Below are 14,503 nucleotides of genomic sequence, written 5' to 3' on the forward strand. Positions count from 1 at the left end.
TGACAGTGTGTTTGTGAACTTCTGCCCGCCAAACCAAATTGACGCGTTTGTTTGTAAAATTTATTCTGGAGACTATTCGCCGCAAAACATTCCTTTATAAAGCCACTGGCTTCAACCACTAGAGAAAATAAGAGTAAATAATGCGTCATTTAAAAAAAGTTTTTATTAAAATTCGAACTTATTTTATGATCTATATAAACTCCCACACCAAAGTAATACATGAAATAAATTGCATTACTTTTACATTGATACAAAATGCTTCCATTGAAATTATACTATTTTAGTACACTACATACATGAAATACATACACATAAAAATAAGCTACAGCTTCATTTTTCAGAAGTAAACATAGCACAAAAAGTAGGTATAATGATTCTATAAACATACATGTTCGACAACAAAAAAAACTAAAATACAATACAAACCATTTTGTTACATTCAACATAAATGGTATCAATTTATAAAACAATTTATTTTAGATATTACTTATTATACATAGTTCATAAATACTCTGAGTTGGCTAACTTTAAATTGCGTAGTTTGGTTTTATATTCCTAAGGTCATTTGGATTTAAGAATTTAGGAAAATGTTATTTAGCTGAATGCATCCATGTGATTTGAATTCTATTGATTGAGGAGACATAAATTTAAACTTAAACATAACCATTTTATATAAGATTTAAAAACAGGAGGTACCTGATAAAAGATTCATTAATGCATAGACTTTGTGGATCACCAATGCTGTAAATTGTGATGAATACTAAGTAAAATGTTTTGAAACAACCAAATTATAGAAACTTGGTTGTTTCAAAACAACAGTACCGATAACCAAACTACGCTTCAGCCAGACTACTAACAAATCAAGGTATATCTTTAATAACCTCAGCAAGCTGCTCGCGAGTGAACATATGGAACAGTGATCCAGGCGTCATTGTCACCACCTCCACATTGTTCTCAGATAATTTCTCTTCCATCACTTGCTTCAGAATTGTTAACGCAGTCTTGATGGCTTCCTTGAGCGTCATGGATTTGTGGTATACCTCCTGTGTGCAAGCAAATGTTTAATGTATTACATTCCTAGCTGTTAGCCTTCGTCCGGTAACATGTAACTCATGTTTTTTCTATTGAGATCTCTAACTCTGTTGTGGATGGTGCCACAACAGAGTTAGAGATCTCTAGCCTATCTTGCTAGCCCAACAGGGATCAAAAGTAGTCTATGTTGCGCTCCCTCCTTCCAACTAACCATGCGAGAAATCAGGTGTTGTATGTGTAGGGTGTTAAGAAAGGCACAAAAAAAAAACGAACAATCAAACACTTTTGCATTTATAATATGATATTGCACAGACTTAAGAACATTTATTTACATATCTGAATCTAGACTAAGTGACAACAAGCCCCCTATTCTGTAACTTACCCATGGTGAAGTGTCATATCTATACAATAATGATGAGTATAATACAATGGAATACTTCTGTGAAACTGTGTTCACGAAACCATTATAGGATTAATGTCTGACAAGACTTTTAAAGCATCATTTGTAATGCAAACTAGGTTAGAAGTTTTGAAGCTAATATTACACAAAAATAATTTGATATAATTTGTGATTTTTATTGCTTGGACACCAATTGCACAAACTCTCATGCGCTTGATCTACAGTACATTTTTCATTAAATGTACATAAGTTCCATACTATACCTTTAAACTTTGTTGTGCACCTTCGCTGCCAGATCCAATTGCTTTAGCATCATACTGCACAAACGTGCCACTGGGATCCATATGGAATAGTTGTGGTCCCTTTTCGTCAATACCTTTAAATATAGTAATAATTAATTTGGCATAAGATATTATGATGTGAAAGTTATAAGGGCTTTTTATTAGCTTTGTTATATTATTATAGGCTTTGGTTTAAATCCAGAAACTTTTTGTTACAGAAGTTTAAATAAACCCTGGAGCAGTGAATGTAAAAGTGGGAGGTCCTTTGTTTGATACCAGGCTGGGGCAATTTAGGAATTTATGAATTTAGCTTTGGTATGTTATGGTGGGAGGCTTTAGCCGTGGCTAGTTACCATCCTTCCAAAAAATATGTGTCGCTAAGCAATTAAAAGTTTGGTTACAATATTGCATAGAAACTGATTAGGGGTACAGATTTTATGTAACTGCAATACCTTAACAGGTTAGCCTGTTACCATCTTTGGCTGCATCATCACTAACCACCAGTTGAAATTGCATTCAAGGGCTAACTTGTAATGGGAAAAAATACTCCTTTACTATAATAATTTTTCTGCACAAATGCATTTAAACTTTTATCCTGCAACTGCAAGGGACAATGCAGAAATCAACTGCAGAAAATGAATAAAAAAGAAAGGACTTGTTAATCAAACCTGCAAACATAACAGCTACACCAAATGGTCTGGACATAGCTGTGCCGCTGTCATCATCACTGTCACCAAATTGTATGGCTAGATTAGACACAGCCTGAGCACAGGACTCAACACTCATGCGTTCATTGTACACAAACCAATGGTTCTGGCACTCTACACGAGCTCTCTCTATTAATGTTCTGAAACAAAACATACTGCCTATCAGCTAAAAATATAAATTAATGAATTGATGTCATAGCAAACAATAGCCAGTCATTGTTTTAGTAAATTTTGTACTGACCAACACTATTTTTGACGAGTGCTTAGCATGCTTAAAAGATCACAGTGCTAGATTAATTTTCAGGTAAGACTGATGAATTGTTAGAAAATTCAATACAGTAGAACTTTTTGATTCAAGTAAACTTTAATACAGGCCAATAGTGATATCCATTGGTTCTACAAATTGATATATGTTTTCCAGGTTGGGTCCTTATTTTAACACTTTGGGACTCAGCAGTTTCATAATTCCACCAATATTTTTGAGTATCCCATTAGAAATAAAAGACGTGACGAGGCGTGGCAGCCAAAGTGTGCACAAACTTCAAAATAATAGATAATTAATTATACAGGAGTACTTTACCTTGAATCGGCCATCAGGCCAGAGACAGCGCAAGCAATATGTCTGTCAACTTCAACAATTTTCTCAATAGTTGTTGGCTCCATCAAGGGAGAGGTAATCCTCTTCTCAACAGCCAAAACAACACCTTCCGAAGTTGAGATGCCGATCGCAGTGGAACCCAATTTTATAGCCTCAATCGCATATTCCACCTGGAACAGCCTACCTTCAGGGCTAAATGTGTTGACGCCTCGGTCATACTCCGATCGGGTGAGGAACATCTAAAAGCAGACGCAGTACGTACAGAATACAGTAAGTTTTCGTGCCGGCTAAGCAGGTTAGTTTGATTTAAAAAAAAACACAAGGAATAAGTTAAATTAATATATTCTTTTATAAATCAATTAATACTGCACACCTTGACTGATATAAATGCTTGTTAACTGCAGCAAAATAACCAGTATAATACAAAAGTTTGAGAAATAATTTTTAGTTACTTTCGTGAGTAATCAAAAATTTGACAGGTGGATTAATTTGACTTGTCACGGACTACAGAGCAGACTAACTAAAAGTTATAATCTGTTATCATTAAATCCATAGAGTAATGATAAATGACATCAAGTTATTCCGCGATCGGAAATAGAAATAATTATCAAACCGTCATAAACTTTACTTCTTGAGAAAAATAATTTCAAGGACTTTCGGTTTAATATCAGCCACACGATAGTAATAAATTAAATCAATGACAGCCGCCTACAATGGCGCCTGTCTTATCACAGACTATAATGATATACTAAACACGTACTTAATATATACTTAATACATAAAATACTATACCGTTAGTCGTCAGTGAGGTGACTTTATAGTTCATCATTAATCTGCGTATAGTTCATAGCATCTAGTGTGGCTCATAGATATTAGCTATTTAATATTTACCGATTAAATAAATGTAATTATGGGTTTAATCTGAACGTCGTAATTTGTCAGGAAATCATTTTACATTTATCATACTTTTTGTAGTTAAGAAAGGGGATTTATAGAAGAAGCTATACAATAAATATCTACTAACTCAATCCTATCCTTTACAGGATACCACTAGAAATATGCAATTAGGTACAGCATTTGAGGTCTCTTTGACAAAGTAAGTACATACCTAGAAAACTTCATCCTGGAGGCGGGAGTTTTGTCTTTAAAATTATGATATTGATTACTTCACTAAAATTGGTAATGGAAACGATTACTTAACATTAAAATTAAATATTAATAAATATTTTGTATTGAAATATTGGTCTCGTTGTTAACTGAAAGCATTGAATTAAGAACGTACAGAAACCTCATTTAGACAATATTGTTTGCAGTGCATTGTGTCCGAAAACAGTGAAAACGCCTCGCGACGCCTGGACGCCTCCAGCGGAATGTTGCTAGAGGTAAAATAATTACTGTCAAATGCTAAATGTTATGAAGTGACCCGTTTATTCGAGAAACCAATCTAAACTGGAGTGGTTTTTGATGCTTCAATATTAGTCGTGACTGAAACTGTGTATTCTGTATGTTCTTAATAATTCTGGGACTGAGAAAATCTTTAATTCGTTAAACTAGTTTGCTTTGTTTGATCTATTTACCTAATTACTCAAACAGCGATCGATTTGTTAATAACTTAGCAATGCCATCGTTAACCTTAATTCGAAACAAATATTTTAGTGATATTTTAAACTGTTTCAAAGTTAGCTTCTGCGTACTTGTTGCGTACAAGATAACAAAATGCTCAGTTTCATATTTAATATAAAACGGAAAGTCCATCGTTTTGCATTCATTTAGTCAATAGATTCGAAACGACGAGGAGGAAAATTATTTTATTACTAAGAAGTTTAAGAATTATAGTGAAAATTTATTATTATAGAGGTAAGTTATAAACAAAACAGTTATTTTTTTCCTATTTTAACGGCGTTCATCGACATGCTCATTAGCGATGCGATACGATTAGCAAAACATTGGCTAGCATAACCGTATACGGGTAAAGGGTTTTAATCAAATGTATGATAGGTTTTTACCTTTTAGCAAAGCTGACATTGTACATAGTACGTATGCGCAAACGAGAGCCAACTTCGTGTTGAAGTATTGACATCCAGGCAGTATATATACACTTTGGGTCAAACTTGTACTGTATTTAACTAAGCGGTCTGCATCTTAAAAACCTAATTAAAGTCGCTAGTCTATAGTGGCTTAGCAGTTTCTATGCAGTTGTCAATCGTTATTAAACTGCATCCCAACTGCAATTTTATATTTGGCTCGCAACGTGACACACAGACAATCTACACAACATAGGTAGCATGTTCATCTATTTATTGGTTTTATATTTCATAATGTTTCAGATTACAATTTGAGTGGCGTTAAAAATGGCTGAGAACTGCTCTAAAGTAGTGGGAGGTGTAAAACTAATTGAAAAAACTAACAGCCACTATAGTGTTCAGTTTGAAACGGGAGAAGAAGCCAGGCTAAATATCTTAAACGACCATGTCTTTAGATATTACATGTCACCCAGCAGAGTATTCTTGGAATATCCCGAGCCAATAGACCCTGATGATGTCGCAAAGATAATTTCCAAAACTGCAGATGATTACGGTTTAGCAGCATTCAATAAATCTTTTGTTAAAGATATCATCACACATTACATTGTGCAAACAAGTGATATACAAATCATATTTGTTAAGAGAAGAGGCACTATGAAAGTATGTGACAACAGAAACGATGAAGTGTTCAGTGAAACAAAACCATTGTCTTACATGGATTGCAAATCAACTCAATATTTGCGTCAGAAGGAAAACGAGTTTTTTTTCGGAGGCGGAATGCAAAATGGAAGATTCACCCATAAAGGAGAAGTAATAAATATTTTGAATACTAATAATTGGAACGATGGCGGAGTCGCGTCTCCTTGTCCTTTCTACTGGTCATCTAATGGTTATGGTGCAATGAGAAATACGTGGCAACCAGGAGTTTACGATTTTGGGGAGAAGTCAGATGATGTTATAGAAACTACTCATAAAGGCGAAGATTTTGATGCGTATTTCTTTATAAATACCTTACCGAAAGATATACTCAATGATTATTATGAATTAACAGGCAAACCAATTTTAATGCCAGAATACGCATATTACGAGGCACATTTGAACGCTTTCAATCGTGATTATTGGGTTGAAGTAACCTCTGATACATATGGTGCTATACTATTTGAAGATGGCAAGCACTATAAATGTTACCAGCCCAACGACATCGGCGATAAGAAAGGCATTTTGGAATCCTTAAATGGAGAAAAAAATAACTATCAATTCTCCGCTCGAGCCATGATAGACCGATATAAAAGACACGATATGCCTTTAGGTTGGTTTATACCTAACGACGGTTACGGTTCCGGTTATGGGCAAACGGACACATTGGATGGTGACATCCAAAACTTAAAGAAATTTGTTGACTATTCTCTAGAAAACGGCGTAGAAGTTGCTTTGTGGACAGAATCAAATTTGCATCCAAAAGATCCTGTTAATCCTAAAAAAGGAGAGCGTGACTTGAGTAAAGAAGTTGGTATAGCTAAAGTGGTCGCGCTTAAGTGTGACGTCGCATGGATAGGTAGTGGCTATTCGTTTGGACTTAGTGCTGTTGAAAATGCAGCAGAAATTTTTGTAAAAGAAACAATGCATAAAGTTAGACCAATGATCCTAATGGTAGATGGTTGGGCTGGCACACAACGCTATTCTGCCATTTGGAGTGGTGACCAAGCCGGAGGAGAATGGGAATACATTCGATTCCATATCCCTACTTATATTGGAACAGGCCTATCAGGCCAGCCTTTAGTTGGCTCAGATATGGATGGTATTTATTCAGGAGGATGCAAAGAGGTCAATATCCGAGATTACCAATGGAAAACTTTCACTCCGCTACAATTAAACATGGACGGCTGGGGAAATACACAAAAAACTCCGTTTAGTTATGATGAAGAAGCTACTAACATCAACAGAGCCTATTTGAAGCTAAAGTCTATGTTAATGCCTTACAATTACAGCATAGGATACGAGTCTATACATGGACTTCCAATGGTTAGAGCAATGTTCCTTGAATTCCCCGACGAAACTCCAGCTTATACAAAAGATTCTCAATACCAATACATGTGGGGGCCAAATATTCTAGTTGCTCCAGTTTATAAAGATTGCACAGATGATGAGGGAGTTTCTATACGGGATGGAATTTATCTTCCAAACCCTAATCAAGTATGGATAGATTTTATGACGGGGATAAAATATAAAGGTGGTAAAATATATAACAACTTTATTGTACCTTTATGGAAAATACCTGTTTTTATCAAGGATGGTTCTATAATACCAATGACGAATCCAAATAACAATCCCTATGAAATAAAGAGAGACTGCCGAACCTTTACTATATATCCAAACGGTGTCTCACGTTGTCTTGTCTATGAAGATGACGGTATATCTTCAGATTATTTACAAGGCAATTCAGGTTATGCCACTACAGAAATTGAAACAAAAGGTCCAGAATCTAATGAATTTGGAGATTTATTAATAACAATATTTAAAACTACTGGAAATTATAAAAAAATTAAGAAACATAGACGGACTATAATACAAATAATGTCTTCGAGAGATATTCGACAAATAAAAGTTGTTACCAATGGACAACCCATAGTTGTAACAAAAGTGAAAAATAGAAGGGAATTCGAGAGTCAAGACAATGTATTCATGTTTATAAAGGATTTCGTTTTAAATCCGTATCTACAATATACAGAAACAAAACAGACGTTCCTGTTACTAAAACTTGAGAAATTAGACGTGACCTCCAATGAAATAATAATAAAAGTTAATGATTACGCTAATACCGGAGTAATAATTGGGAAACTGGAAGAAAATAAAGAAATACCAGAATCGATAAATAACTTTCAAGCCAACTTCTTCGAATCTACAGCGACATCGATTTCTCTTGACTGGGACGACTGTGCATGTAATGATTTTTACGAGATCGACCGAGATGGTGTTGTCTTTACAAATATTACAAAGAAATCATTTACATTCGACGATCTTGCTTGTGGCAGTACGCATGAGTTCAAAATACGATCAATTTCGAATAACATTGCTTCAGATTGGAGCAGTGTTATTTCAGCTTCGACTCACGAGGATCCTTTCAAATATATTATACTTGGAGTGCAAGTTACATGTAATCTACCATGTCAACCATGTCAAGAAGTTTGCAACTTAACAGACAATAGTCAGAGCACTTTGTGGCATACTAATTGGGGAAAATCTGGTCAGGCAAACCAAGCAGAAGAGAAATATATAAAACTTTTTTGTGATTTAGGAGATGTATACGATTTAGATAGAGTTGAATACGTACCTCGTAGTGATGCAGGCAATGGTACATTTCTTGAGCTCCAATTCACGTATTCTACTAATAATTCCGAGTGGAGTGCATTATCGAATCCTATTCAATTTGAAGGTGACAGTTCAGTTAAAACTATACCCTTTGACGGAAAGAAATTAAGATATTTGCAACTAATTGTCATAAGTACCGTCGGCAGCTTTGGATCAGGAAGGAATTTGTTATTTTATAAAAAATAAATCGACGATTTTCAAACAATTTAGTTGTAATAATAAAATCCAATTTTGAAGCAAAAATAAATTATTAAGGCAGTCAAGCACATAGTAAAACTTATCTTTATCTAGGCGAATATCAATTTTGTAAGTCCTCGGCACTTCTAACTGCAATAATTGTACAAAGACACGCATTTTCATCAAAAACACAACTAATAGAGAGATCTTCTAGTACACAACTGTACTCGTGGTCTGGATATCTGGTTCTCACATAAACAGATCTTGGGTCTTCCGATAAAAGACCTTGTATATTTGCCTTGAACGATTGAGATCTATCGCCAATTAATTCATAAAGTCTTTCGTTAGCATCGTTTGTGAATGTTACTTGATATGTCCTTGAAGGTGGATTTGTAACCCAGGAGGCAACACGAATTCCATCCTGATTGAGATTCAAAGCTGATTGTGGAGGAGTGAATCTTTCTTGCCCATCTGGAGCTCCGCGTTCGTTTTCAACCCTTCGCATTGGAGACGTGATTGGCCCATCTAAAAGATCCTCGCTCGTCGGCGATTCTGGAGATGGCGATATAGGCGTGAGCAGATTCTGGGGTATTGAAACATCTACCACGGTTGATCGAGATAACTGACTAGTTGTGTCTATTCCCAGCTGTACTGAACATGGACTTAAACTGCAAGAAAAGGGTTTAATTTAATTATATGCGCACATAATAGCCTACTATAAAACGTTAACACTGTGCGTGTGTGTATTGCCCTATTGTGATGGCAGATCAGAATACAGTTGTCACCAATCCGTCGCATCCCGCGGGTGTCCTACGAAGTAACTAAGAGAACAACTGAGAACGGACAGCAGCATCCTCTGTGATACTTACCATCTTAAACGATCACTAACTCGTCTGCCCAGCGTCGTGATTATAGGCAAACAGTCCCTTACGTTGGGAGAGACTTTTAATCCCGCAATGGAATAATGTATTGAAGTCGATTTCGATTGTACAACAATATAATACTATAAGCTGAAGTGGCAATAGGCAAGACACAAAGCTTGGAGAACCGATAGACGCTGGTGTCTCAAATGGCTGGACTAGATAGCGCAGCATAGATAGCCTTCTTCTTAGTCGTGCACTCTTGGCAGTGGTCGTGGCTGCTGTGATAAACTCCATGGCGTAAGGCATCATTGGATCGCACGGATTCCCGCGCGAGTCGTCTTTTTCCATAATCTCTATCCAAACGCCACTTTTGGCGTTTGGTACCATGTCGAAAGCATTCCACCACAGTTGCCTGGGTCAACGATTTCACCATATTAGTCCAACGAGTAGGCGACCGCCCTCTTCTATATATAGTAACCCACACTAATAGGACAGACGATAGCAAGCGAGACACTGTTGGAAACAGGCGTCACAAAACTGTAATTTGGACTTTTCTATAAAAAAAATCTACCGTGCAGTGGATGTCCATCGGTTAATATGATGATGATGATGATTATACAATAAAATTATGTCTATTTTACATGATTATAAATAATTTTAGTAATAAATATTAATAATTATATTTTTTTATTTATATCTACCTCCAGCGGCACCGAAGTTTGACAGCTAAAATCCGACGATGGGATATTCTATCTTATTTGATACGGAGTTCAGAGTTGCAGTAAATTAATTCAATAATATGTCATTTCAAAATTTTGCAACGAATATATATATATATATATATTTTTAGGCACTATATACATATAGTATACGGAACAAAATTCTAGAAATGTTTATTAGAACTCAAAAAGAATTAGGCATTTTCGGCCGATGCTCGACGATACTTCATCATAAACTAACGCCAGCGGGGTTGGGTTCAGGGTTTACTATAGATAGTATTATGAAAAATGACCGTTGAAAATAAAATAAAACAAGTAATATGAACCTTTCGTCGGCAATTTGCAAACTGCCCATAGTTTCGGCTGTGTCACTGATGCCCTCAGTGGGCGGTCGCACTGACGTCACGGGTGTCGCATAAGCCGGCGGATAGTCATACTGTGGTATGTAGGGCTTTATGTCGAGAACTGGAGTACCATTGACCATGTCCACCCCGTTGAAATATATTTTATTTCCTGCAAGTTTTTTTTTTTAAATAATACATTTCGGTTAGGCAACATTTTTGTCAGGGATTCAAGAGGTATGTGCTAGAGACCCACCTAACCTACTGGCGACCAGTACTAAGTACTTGGGGGCTATAGATGCTGGTCATCACATATCCCAATAGATCGCCGCTACACAAAGGCTTTTCGAATATCCTTGCTAATATTATAAACACGCTGATCTTGACGTAATTGTAGGGTAATTTGGACAAACATACTATACTCATTATATACCATGTAATAGGTTACAGTTTTCGTGTTCAAAAAAAACTTTTTTACCCTTACTTGGATACATTTAGGCATTTAAGAGATCGGTTGGTGTTAACAAAATTTGATAACTTTTAGCCCAGCACAAAACAGGATTTTTAAAAATCAATAGATTTCAGAGATTCACTGACGGAATTGTACTTGAGCATGCACTGACAACAAAGTAGCTTTTTCACTGCCTCTATTTCTATAAGAGCTAGCCCGCACTGTGAATAAAGTTCACGCCATTTATATTGCGCGTAGGGATTTTACAAAATATTTACACGACTTTAATCCGCTAAAAAATATAAATCCTCAGACCTCATAATAGTATACCAATGCCTGCATCTCATATTATGAATGCAAAGTTACAGAATTTAAAAAAAGAATGTTCAGCGATCAAATAAGTGTTATTAGTCTAAGTAGTAAGAGATAAATGTTACCATCAATACTATGCAGTTTAACCAGAGACAGTCCTATAGGGCACGGCCTGTGCGGCGATCTGGTCGAGAATACCCCGCGTTTTTCACCTTCTAATCTTGGCGGCGACACTTTCGCCGGCGCATTCGAACTTTCTGTCATGTGGAAATGGAAAATTATCCTACAAAAGAGAATTTATTTTCATTATAATAATAACAGTTTGCCATTTCAGGCGTGCAATAGGCGTATTATTCAAGCAGTAAGCTTACAAAGAGTATATTTATATTAGTTTTAATGTAAACCTTACAACACAATAACACAATCTTAAATGTCAAGCACTACATGTTTTATTAACGTTGCTGATTAAATTTTCGGTTCAGTTTAGTTCCATCTTTCTTTATAAACAATATAGAAATTATATCAAGTTTGATACTTTCATTGTGGATATTTGTCCTATCGGAATTCGGTAGCAGATGTCGTCAAAAGCAAAGGTTACTTATTAAGTATTTGTCTTCTGTCCCAGGTTAAGATAGAAGCTATTTATGTAGCAATTTTCATTGAGATTGGTTTAGAAGTGATGCTGAACATAATTAAGTTTGAATATCACACATTAGTTGACAAGTTGAGAAAATAATGAACAATATACAGAATATTTTATCTATCTTTATAACCCATACATAGTATACTAACCACATGTGAGAAAATTCTGCCAAACCACACAAAGCATGTTCAGGATTATTAAACACACTAGAATCTATAACAACAACTCCTCTTGCTGTTGTTAATACTGAGGACTGTCTTGGCACACCCCTTTTATTACTGAACGCTGTCTCAATATAACCTATAGGTTTGTATGTAATTTCATAACTCTGTGATACTGAAGCTTGTACATTGTTGTGTGTGGATGCTAATGATGTTGCTGAAAAATATTTTAAACATTTTATCCATAGGTTGTAAGCAGAGATTAATCATCATAGAAGTTGGTGACCTGATCGATAAATATAGAGATTGGAATCTGGTCCTTCCCTTTTCTGTGCCTTAGAGATAAATATCACTAGCACCTGCTTAGGTGCAGCTTGGGTCTAAGGTTCGTTTCTATCTCTCACATTTGAGTGGTCTTTGCCGAGTGAAAAATAAATAGTGAAACCAGTTAGAGCACTGTGTTTGTGTGTTTTAAAGTACTAAAAAATCTATTAAAGTTTCTGTAGTAGCCCACCCTATAGAATGCAAATTAACAACATACAAAAGTTACTTTCCACAAGGTTTAGACAGGTAAAACAATGCATCACTTAGCAACAGATCCTAGCATAAATTTGTTACCATATTGGCTAAGGGTAGTTAACAGTTTGATATTATTGTTATTTATGATAATTTCAAACCTATGGAATGATGGGTCTAAGTTTTATTTCCCCATTTCAGTTGTCTTTGTCCAGTAAACAATAAATAAACCTAATGGTGACAGCAGTAAGACCACTGTGTTGGTCTGTTTTGAAGAACTAATAAATCTATGTTTCTATAGCAGCCCACACTATAGAATGCAAATTAACAACATACAAAAGTTACTTTCCACAAGGTTTAGAAAGGTAAAACAATGCATCACTAAGCAACAGATTGTAGCATAGATTTGTTATCAATGTATATGCTATGATCTGTTGCTAATACCTAGTGTCATTTTAAGGTTTTCTATCATAACACATTTCCATTGTAAATAATTTATATTATTTAATATTATATGATGATTATGATGTTATATTTAATAAATGATTTATCCCATAAAAAAGATCTACTACACAAACCTTCAGCTTTACAGTTAGCACAGCGTAGAGAACTCAGTGTAGACTTAATCTCATTGATTTCTTTCTGGTGTTCATGTTTTAGCGATGATATACGCTGCCTGAAATAAACATAAGATTTTTTATTAAAAAAAACAAGAGGCGAATTGGTCTTAGAATCTTGAATAAAAATAATCAAACTTATTTTAGTTTGCGTGCTATTATATTTGAATAGTCTTTAAAATATTTAAATATATATTTTGTTTATATGTTAAGTAGACTAACGTGGCTAAAACCTCAGCGCACAACTAATTGTAACTAAAACACTTTTAAAAATAATGGATTTACATAAAACACCGCTTCTCCGCCATATCTTACCTTAGGTTTTTTATTTCTGTTCTGGCCAGTGCTATCTGGTGTTGATAAAATTCTATGTTTTCTGACATAGTTTATCAAATATTTTAGTGCGTTCGATTCAGGAGATCTTGGTCTTAACATTGAAAAACAAGTTTACTATATAAATAAATTCAATGTTTATCACCTCAGACCATAATCACAGAATAGTACGACAGAATCCACAGATTAATATTAATCGTGTATGTCTATCATTTATTTTTTTGATTTTTTTTAAATTCTTAACAATGCTTAAAAAAAAAACACTATTACAAATTTAAAAAAAAAAACATCCACCTTCCGCTTGCGGGGCTTTTGAATTCCCAAGCAACCGGCGGTCAGGGCTCCAGAGTGAGGAACCGCCTCACAATACGCGCTGTTTCAAGGACTACTGACTTCTGTATCCGATCCTTGATCAAACAACCAAGCGAAAGCTTCTTAAGATGTTGGTCGAAGCTTTATATTATTATAGTCATATGAATACTACGTACAGTATACCTACTAACTATCGGCCTACTTGGCCACTACAGGGCAGAGCCGCCTTTTAGCCTCAGATAAAAGAGCTACGGTTTTGCAACTAGCATTGCTACTACATGCTAATATGAAAATAAAATCGGTAATACTGACGTAGCTACTATGGTAGAGCTCGTAGGTACCGTTAGTTTCATTGTGTCATTGCTACAAAAAGATAGCACTAGTTTAATAGAATAATTTAGTTCAAGTCAAGAAGTTAAAATATTAAATAAATTGTTTAAGCGTGGCATAGTCCTTAGGTTTAAGTTTTTAGATTTGTGTTAAACAGAATAGACAGCTTAATGTTGGTAGTGTTTGTATCATCTTGACAAATACCGTAACAACACATTCATCGGTAAATATATTAAAATGCAACAGGAATATCTGTAAGATAAAAAAAGAGATATAATAATTAGTATTATTTTTTATATTTTAGTTATATGAATGTG

At 35.1% G+C, this 14,503-nt stretch overlaps 3 protein-coding genes across 4 annotated transcripts; 1 reads left to right on the top strand and 2 right to left on the bottom strand.

Annotated features, from left to right (window-relative positions):
* Window positions 1-145: 145 nt before the first annotated feature.
* LOC120637118 (proteasome subunit alpha type-5) lies at window positions 146-3,530 on the bottom strand. The gene is made up of 5 exons (XM_039908778.1): window positions 3,392-3,530; window positions 3,001-3,257; window positions 2,382-2,560; window positions 1,696-1,808; window positions 146-1,043 (listed from the first exon to the last, which is right to left on the bottom strand). The coding sequence occupies exons 2-5, from the start codon at window positions 3,255-3,257 to the stop codon at window positions 861-863; spliced, it is 732 nt and encodes a 243-aa protein (XP_039764712.1). The 5' UTR covers window positions 3,392-3,530; the 3' UTR covers window positions 146-860.
* A 293-nt stretch (window positions 3,531-3,823) lies between these two features.
* Window positions 3,824-8,609, top strand: LOC120637100 (oligosaccharide 4-alpha-D-glucosyltransferase-like). 2 transcript variants are annotated; one of them, XM_039908744.1, is made up of 2 exons: window positions 3,824-4,114; window positions 5,346-8,609. In XM_039908744.1, exon 2 carries the CDS (start codon window positions 5,370-5,372, stop codon window positions 8,595-8,597), a length of 3,228 nt encoding a protein of 1,075 aa, XP_039764678.1. In that variant the 5' UTR covers window positions 3,824-4,114; window positions 5,346-5,369; the 3' UTR covers window positions 8,598-8,609. The 2 variants fall into 2 exon arrangements, with proteins under 2 accessions (XP_039764678.1, XP_039764685.1); XM_039908751.1 differs by lacking the exon at window positions 3,824-4,114 and adding an exon at window positions 4,848-4,875.
* LOC120637111 (tRNA (adenine(37)-N6)-methyltransferase) lies at window positions 8,608-13,679 on the bottom strand. The gene is made up of 6 exons (XM_039908764.1): window positions 13,527-13,679; window positions 13,173-13,270; window positions 12,067-12,295; window positions 11,400-11,557; window positions 10,497-10,683; window positions 8,608-9,256 (listed from the first exon to the last, which is right to left on the bottom strand). Exons 1-6 carry the CDS (start codon window positions 13,592-13,594, stop codon window positions 8,710-8,712), a joined length of 1,287 nt encoding a protein of 428 aa, XP_039764698.1. The 5' UTR covers window positions 13,595-13,679; the 3' UTR covers window positions 8,608-8,709.
* Window positions 13,680-14,503: the final 824 nt, after the last annotated feature.

This window comes from Pararge aegeria, chromosome 1 (genome assembly GCF_905163445.1).
Source record: "Pararge aegeria chromosome 1, ilParAegt1.1, whole genome shotgun sequence".
In the NCBI taxonomy this organism is placed as follows: Eukaryota; Metazoa; Arthropoda; class Insecta; order Lepidoptera; family Nymphalidae; genus Pararge; species Pararge aegeria.